This window comes from Silene latifolia, chromosome Y (assembly GCF_048544455.1).
Source record: "Silene latifolia isolate original U9 population chromosome Y, ASM4854445v1, whole genome shotgun sequence".
In the NCBI taxonomy this organism is placed as follows: domain Eukaryota; kingdom Viridiplantae; phylum Streptophyta; class Magnoliopsida; order Caryophyllales; family Caryophyllaceae; genus Silene; species Silene latifolia.
The window spans coordinates 404294909-404303873 of NC_133538.1; the positions used below are offsets into that span (position 1 = coordinate 404294909).

Below are 8965 nucleotides of genomic sequence, written 5' to 3' on the forward strand. Positions count from 1 at the left end.
TGCCAGACCTTTGAAGACATCTAGGCATTAGCCCTTAGCTACATCCGGTTGGAAGAGGATAAAGGTTTCAAAGCAGACACCACTGATAAAAATTCAGGATATGACAGGTCCAACAGGAAAAGTTCCAATCACAGAGGAAGCAGTTCCAGGCCATCCCCTTATAGCAGGCCTGACAGATCAGAAGTCAACTATGCACATGAATAACGAGGTAACTCCTATACTTATCCCCCTATTCAAGAATATAACTTCTCTGTTGACACTGCAGGATTGATCAAAAGGCTTGACAACATGGAAGACATTCTCAAGTGGCCAAAGAAGACAGATAACCCTAACTCAAGGAAAGACACAACAAGATGGTGTGAGTTTCACATGGACATAAGACACACAACAGAGGAATGCATGGGACTACGCAGGCAAGTGGCTTACCTATTAAAGAAAGGCTACCTGAAAGACCTAATGCCATCAAAGACCAGGGAAGACAATGGAACAAGAAAGGACCAAGAGAGACCACAACGTGACCTGCCTTCAGCACCACCTATCTATGAGGTCAAGTTCATCAATGGAGGATCTGAAATCTGCGGCCTGAATAGCTCTGGTGCAAAGAAAATAGCCAGGGAGTCAAAAATGAAATCTCCTTTTAAACCTAGAAATTTACCTCAAATTACTTTTGATGATACTGACATGCATGGAATCTCTGATGTCCATCATGATGGCTTGGTCATTACCATGCAAATAGGAACTGCACGTATCCTTAGAATTTTAGTCGATGGGGACAGCTCAGTCAACCTAATCATGGTTGACGTCCTGAAAGCAATGAAGATTGATGAAAGCCAGATCATAAAAAATCAAATGTCCTAGTAGGATTCAGTGGTGAAACAAAGAACACTCTGGGAGAAATCTACCTGCCAACATACGTTGAAGGAGTCTCCTCATATGAGAGATTTGGAGTCCTGGATTGCCTATCATCCTACAATGCCATCCTAGGCAGACCTTCGATCCGTAATGTCCGAGCTATCCCTTCAACTTATCACCAATATGTCAAGATACCAACAGAGTGGGGAATAGAAATCATCAAAGGTGAACAAAAATCTTCCCAAGCATGTTATACTAAATCATTAAAACCTTCCAAGTTAGGTAAGTCTCTCACCTAGCAATTACAATACCCTGTCAGGAGCACTTATGTGGCAGAAACTTAAATGGAGACAGATCAGGTAATTTTAGACCCTAAGTATCCTGCCAGGCATGTATCAGTAGGATCTGATGTCCCTGACAATATCAGACTAGAACTAGTAAGTTTTCTTAAGAATAAATTTTCATGCTTTGCCTGGTCCCACTTTGATATGATTGGTATAGACGCCAATATTATTACCCAAAACTCAATATTGATAAATCATTTAAGCTTGTGCAACAGAAAAGGAGGAAGTTTGCCCCTGAACGCAACTCTATCATTAATGAAGATGTGGACAAACTCCTAGATATGGGAATGATCAGAGAAGTGATTTACCCTGAATGACTAGAAAATGTGGTTATGGTACAAAAGATAAATGGGAAGTGGAGAGTTTGTGTAGACTACACAGACCTAAACAAAGCCTGCCCAAAGGATCCATTCCCACTTCCTCATATTGATGCCATGGTAGATGTTACAGCAAGGCAAGAGCTATTAACGTTTATGGATGCTTCAAGTGGATTCAACCAGATCAAGATGCACCCATCTGACCAGGAAAACACTGCATTCATCATGGAAAAGGGCATATATTGTTACACAGCAATGCCCTTTCGCCTAAAGAATGCAGGGGCAACCTATCAACACCTGGTCAACATGATGTTCAATGATCAAATAGGTGATACAATAGAGGTCTATATTGACGATATGGTGGTCAAATCAAAAAAGGCTGAAGATCATGTAAAAGATTCACTACTACAAATGAGCACTTGGGCCACGGCTAAATTCGTGGCGCAAGTACTAAATTTCCGTGGCTAAATCATTTTGCCACGGGAATACCTTCCGTGGCGCAAGTGGCCGTGGCAAAGGGATAGCCACGGGAAAAACAAGAACGTGGCTATTATTGAATTTTTGGCCACAGATTCTCTCGTGGCTAATAACTCCCGTGGCCAAAGAAATTTCCCGTGGCGAAAAAATAATTCCCGTGGCAAATAATATATATGAAAATTAAATAAATAAAACGTAAAATAATTTATTTATTTTTCACAATGGGTATTTTATCATATATGGAACCGTGACAATCTAGGTAATTGTTTCGCTAGTTAATTTGATTAATTTGAACGTTATTTCGTTTCACGAGTCATGCATTTGTGAGCATCGGAGAGGCTTCCCAGGAGGTCACCCATCCCAACACTACTCTCACCTGAGCACGCTTAACCGTAGAGTTATTTTGATGTGCCACCGAAATTGAATGTTACCTTTGTTGATATAATTAGAACTTTGAATCCTTTTAAGTTTAATTTTTTTCTTTCAAATCTTACCTTTAGTACTATTTAATTACATAAATGTTACATGTTTTACAATTTTTGCGGGAAAAACATTATTTTGGCCGAAACAATTAAATTTTCGACATTAACCTCCTGATTAATGATTTTGACATCATTTTTTTGCCCAAGTCAGTAAACCATTTTCTCCAAAAAAGTAAAATTAATTGTGTTTTCCTAACATTTTTTTATTTCTTTTGTTTATCGACATACTTATTTTCATTTCTCATGTACTCATTTTTTCGTATATTTTTCTTCGCAAATTCTATTGTATAACCGTTGTACCTGCGATATGAAAAATGAGACCATTTTTTGGTAAAATAATGACCGCTTTTTATAATTAAAGGTCTTTTTTCCCCAAAGTGATCACTATTAACCAAAAAATAGTCACTTTTTTACCCAAAAACCACGAAAAAGATTTTTTTTTTTTTTTTTTTTTTTTTTTTGGTGAAAGGTAAGTAATTCTCATTAAGCACAAACCAATGGAACAAGATACATCATAAGTTAGCTTACAAGACTCATAATCCAATCTCTATCCTTCGACATTTTGACCCTACTAAGGTAATTAAGAAGCCTAATTTTCATCAGGTTTTTACAATGAACAAACAAAACAGTAGGTCTCAAAATCACTCCTTCCAATCGGGCTGAATTACGTTGCTGCCAGATAGAATAAGTAACAGCCATGAACACTGATAAGCAAACCTCCCGCTGAACCAGTGTCCATTTCCTTCTTCCTAGCCAGATAATACAGTTGCCCTGTGGTTCAGTGATCTGCAGCCAAGAGCATACCAGGTGTAGAACCTCTCTGAAGTAATGACATTGCTGAAACAAATGCATGACAGTCTCAGAGCCAGCCTGACAGATGCAGCACATATCATCAGGAATTATGCCTAGCCTGTGCAGCTTCTCTTTAGTATTCAGTGCATTCCTCATTACCAGCCAATTCACGAAAGAATGCTTAGGAAGAGCCACCGGATTCCAGATTAGTTTAGCCCATCCTACCTTGGTTTCCTTAAGTCTGAGCCAATCATAACCAGACTGAACAGAATAACCCCTAAGATCAGCAAGCCAAACACCTTGAGAGTAGCCATTAAGTAACAAGTCCCTGGTCTTACATATAGCTTTCCAATTGCCACTCATATGGCACTTAGGAATATGCTCAGACCAGGAAGAACTTTTTATGTAAACTTGATGCACCCATTTCACCCATAAACTATCCGGCTTGCTATAAATCCACCACACTAACTTCCCAATAGTGGCCACATTCCAATGATAACTATTCCTGATGCCAAGACCACCTTCACTCTTAGGGGTACAAATGTGATCCCAACCAACAAGGGGTACCCTCATATAATTGCTAGTGCCATCCCACAAGTAATTACGACAAATATTATCAATTTGTTTCAACACACCCTTGGGAATAAGAAAGATATTTGCCCAATAGGAAAAGAGAGAAGTAAGGACAGACTTAACAAGGATGAGTCTACCAGCATAGGAGATCTTCCTTGCACCAAGTATTCTGATTCTGTCAACAATTTTCTCCACAAGAATCTTACACTCTTTTTTCCCCAGCTTACCAGCAGCAATGGGGACACCAAGATATCTGAAAGGAATCTGACCCTCAACACAACCAGAACAATGAATGAGCTGCTGTTTGATAGAGTTATGCACCCCATTGAAATAGATATTAGATTTTGCATTATTCATTTCCAAACCAGAAGCTCTAGAAAAAGTGGCAAAGGATCTTAACAGGAGCATAACAGAAGCAGAATCTCCTCTTGAGAATAATAAGAGGTCATCAGCAAACATCAAATGAGACAACTTAAGCTTCCTACAGAGGGAGTGGTGATTAAAAGGCAAAGCTTCAGTTGTAAAATTAAGAATCCTGGTGAGGTATTCCATAGCTATAGTGAACAAAAGAGGGGAGAGCGGATCTCCCTGTCTAAGCCCTTTTTTTCCATGAAAAAACCCAAAGCTATTACCATTAAGGACAAGAGAATAAGAGGCACTAGTCACACATTCCATAAGAAGCTTCTTGAAGTGAGCAGGGAAAAGCAAAGCATCAAGCATTTGACTGAGGAATTGCCAATTCACTGAGTCATAAGCTTTTTTTAAATCAACTTTGATGAGGCAACGAGGGGAAACAGCAGTTCTCTTGTAAAGTCTAATGATATCCTGACACACAAGAATGTTCTCAATAATGTTCCTCCCTTTAACAAAGCCACCTTGAGTAGGACTAATAATGTGAGGCAAAACCCTAGCCAATCTTGTGCATAAGAGCTTAGATATCACTTTATAAATGACATTGCAACAAGAGATTGGTCTAAATTGTCCAACAGTTTGAGGCAAATCAACTTTAGGAACAAGTGAAACTAAGGTATGATTCACCTGTTTTAAAAGCCTTCCATGGAGGAAGAAGTCCTTCACTACAGTGCAAACCTCCTCACCAATCACTTGCCAGGCATCCTTGTAAAATGCACTAGTAAAACCATCCGGGCCAGGAGCTTTATGGCCAGGAATATGGAAAACAGCTTCCCTAATTTCCTCATTAGTAACAGGGGTACATAGTTCAGCACAGAGGTCCTCACTGCAGCAAGGGCCCTTCTAAACAACCTGAGTATTAACAGCCTGCACAACTTTAGACTCCCCCAGGAGATTCTGGTAGAATGATAAAAAAGCTTCCTGGATACTATCAGGATCATTAAGCCAAGTGCCATTCTCATCAGCAATCCTGAGAACTTTATTCTTTGCCTGCCTCTGCTTCATATAACTGTGAAAGAGTTTAGAGTTGCTATCTCCACCACAAATCCAGGTGGCTTTGGATTTCTGCATCAGGAAACTATCACAGGCCTTCTGAAGCTCTAAATACTCTTTAGAAGCATGGATTTCCATTCCAATCAGATTAACATTGGCAGGATCAGATCTAAGTTGAATCTGAATATGCTCCAAATGCTTCCAAGCCCTCATAGTATTATTCTCAACATCAGCATATAAATCCCTATTCAACTTCTTCAAAGGATTTTTGAGCAGCTTAAGCTTCTTAACAAACTGAAACATAGGAGTACCCTGAATGCAAGTCCCCCAAATCTGAGTGACACAAGGGATAAACAATTCAGAATCACTCCACATGTTGAAATACTTAAAACTCCCCTTCCTAAGACCAATATCAGAAGTCTTCTGAACCAGGCATGGAGTATGATCAAAGTATCCTTCAGTATGGAAGTGAGCATAATACTCAGGCCTCTGCTCAGTCCAATCATTATTAACAAGGGCTCTATCAAGCCTACTAAACACTCTAGTAGCTGCATCTTGTTTTTTATTCCAGTGTAAAAGAACCAGAGGGCTGGCATATCCACCATACTACACTGCTCAAGACAAATCTGAAAATCTTCCATTTCCTCCTCAGAAGTAACTCCTCCCAACCGTTCACTAGGTTTAAGGACAGCATTAAAGTCTCCCCCTAGAAACCAAGGTCCCTGAATATTCAGGTTGAAGGCAACTAATCTACTCCATAAGGACTTCCTTTCTTGGATACCATTAAAAGCATAGACAATAGTAAAGTAAAACATTGACCCATTAGCAAGATCCTGAACAATAGTATGAATAAATTGAGCATTGTACTCAATAAATTGAACATTGAACAGATTAGGCTTCCAAATGATCCAAACTCTCCCCCCTTTATGGTACTGAGTATTTGTAGAAACACACCAACCATTACAAATATTATCCCTAACACCTTTTAGAGACGAAGGCTTAACCTTCGTCTCAAGGAGACCAAATAGTCCAACCTGATGATGATGAAGAAACCATTTAATGTACTTTTGCTTAGCTGGACTATTCAATCCCCTAACATTCCAAAAGCCTATCATTGCCCCCCCCCCCCCCCCTTTCAGGGGGTACTCTAGCCGTCCCTATTCCCACCTTTGGTGTGGCATTGTTTAGAGCTTCCATGAAGGTGAATTGCCCAAATTTAGAAACAGTACTGCCCTGATCAATTAACTCTTGTCTGCTCAATCGTATAACAGCCCTAGCAGGGGTAGCTACATGACAACCACGAAAAAGATTATTATACAAAAGAATCGCTTATTTTCCTAAACTGATTTCTCTTTGTTATGATTTATCGTTTCTTTTCTTAAAATTTTCACATTATTTGCACATGTGACTTTAAATTATTATAATATATATATTTTTCCATGTGATGCGCTCATTTTCAATGCCCAATTTTTTTTCTCAGCAAGTTAAATTTTATGTAAATTTTTCACGGTACCCTCGAATTTTGACAGATTACATATGGTACCCTTTTTTTAAAGTTTTTACATATGGTACCCCTGTATTTACGTTTTTCACTCTCAGAATACCCTTTGACAAACTTCCGTCATAACGCCGCTACTCATATGCCTTGTGACACCTTTTTTTGTTATCTAATACACTATTAATTCATCATCTAATAATACCTAAATCCTTATTTTGTCTAATAAACTAACATTTAGTACCTAAATAATATAAAAATAACAACATAACATACACAATTACTCATCAAATTACTTATAGGAGTAACGACGTTATAACGAAATTTCCCCAAAGATTATTCTGGGAATGAAAAAGGTAAACAAAAGGGCAACATATGTAGAAACTTAAAATAAGGGGTACCATGCGTAATCTGGCAAAGTTCGAGGGTACCATGGGAAATTTCCGTAAATTTTATATCAAATTCAAATTTTTCTATAAATATCCTACAAATAAAGTTGGAAATAAAATTTTGAATGAAATAGTTTAACAATATATTAATTTTGGATTTTCAAAGATAGATGGTAAATAACTTTTTTATTCAATTTGATACGCTATATCTTTAAATGTGATACGATCATTTAAGATTGTTATTCAAAATTATAAAGTTTAATTTAAAAAAGTAAAAGAAATTCACGACTTTAATAAACAGAGTATATATTAAAACAATTTTTTTAAATTATCAATATTTTGAAAAACCTACAAAACATAAATGTGATCTGTAAAAAATCAAAAAATTAGACGATAAACTTTTCTTTGCTTGCATATAAGTTTATAAAATTTTAAAATTTCTTATTAAAGTAAATAAAACAATAAAAAATATTAATTAAATTAATCAAAGTGTTTCTAAATTTTTATATTCAAATATATTTTCATATTATTATATTTGATTAAATTTCATTCAGATTTAAGTCGGAAAAGATACTCGCCACGGGTGTTTGTTTGTTCGTGGCTAAAAAAATGTTTGCCACGGAACAATTCGTGACTAAATAAAATTTCACCACGGGTGTGACATAGGCCGTGGCTAAAATTATTATTTGCCACGGGTGTAGCCTAATTCGTGGCGGAAGTGACTTTTTGCTACGGGAAAAGTTGTCCCGTGGCATAAATTTTTTTCCAAAATAATGAATAAGTTTTTCCCGTGGCTAAGCAAAATTTAGCCACGAATTATGAGTTCCCATGGCATAATTCGTGGCGCAAGTGATGATTTGTTGTAGTGATTTAGAAGTAGCCTTCAAGATCCTGGAAGAATCCAATATGAAGCTCAACCCGTCCAAATGCCACTTTGGAGTCTCTTCAGGCAAATTTCTTGGATACATGGTGACAAAAAGAGGGATTGAAGCCAGCCTAGAACAGATGAAAGCCATCCTGGAATTGGAATCTCCCAAATCAGTTAAAGATATCCAAAGATTAACAGGAAGAGTTGCAGCCCTGAATAGATTCATATCCAGGTCATCAGAAAGATACAGATCCTTCTATAACTTCCTCAGGAAGAACAAATCATTCAAATGGTTGCCTGAACACGAAGCAGCCTTCCAAGAGTTAAAAACCTACCTGGCTACTCCCCCACTGCTGGCTAAGGCTAACAAAGGAGAACCCATGACGGTTACTTATCAGTCACTGAAACAACAGTAAGTAGAGTCCTTACCAAAGAGGTTGAAGGCCAACAACACCCTATCTACCATGTAAGGAAAAGTCTCCTGGATCCAGAAACAAGGTATGGAGTACTTGAAAAATATGTGCTTCCTTTAATTATATCATGTACTAAACATAGACCCTACTTTGAGACTCACCCAATAATTGTCAGGACCAACCCGCCTTTCAAATCTGTCCTGAGAAAACCTGAGCTTTCAGGCCAAATGGAAAAATGGTCAGTACAACTGAGTACTTATGACATAACCTTTGAACCTAGAACACCAATTAAATCTCAGGCATTAGGAGACTTTGTGGCTGAATTTAGTCCAAACCTAGAACCAGACCTCATAAAAGAGGTCAACCATCTAGACACCCACAAATCAGGCCAGGAATGGACCTTACACGTAGATGGAGCAACAAACATGAGAGGAACCGGCCTAGGATTAGTACTAAAATCACCACAGGGAGACCTAATTGCTAACACTACGCCAAATAAGACATCCAATAACGGTCAAATAATGCAAATTACCGTTTTTAAATAGAAACACGGGACCGT

The 8965-nt window shown here is 37.9% G+C and overlaps 1 protein-coding gene across 1 annotated transcript; it reads right to left on the bottom strand.

The window, feature by feature from the left end:
• Nucleotides 1–1697: 1697 nt before the first annotated feature.
• LOC141632241 (uncharacterized) lies at nucleotides 1698–8375 on the bottom strand. The gene is made up of 7 exons (XM_074444803.1): nucleotides 8329–8375; nucleotides 8129–8205; nucleotides 6409–6527; nucleotides 5844–6275; nucleotides 5101–5730; nucleotides 3001–5031; nucleotides 1698–1727 (listed from the first exon to the last, which is right to left on the bottom strand). The coding sequence occupies exons 1-7, from the start codon at nucleotides 8373–8375 to the stop codon at nucleotides 1698–1700; spliced, it is 3366 nt and encodes a 1121-aa protein (XP_074300904.1).
• Between the last annotated feature and the right edge of the window lie 590 nt (nucleotides 8376–8965).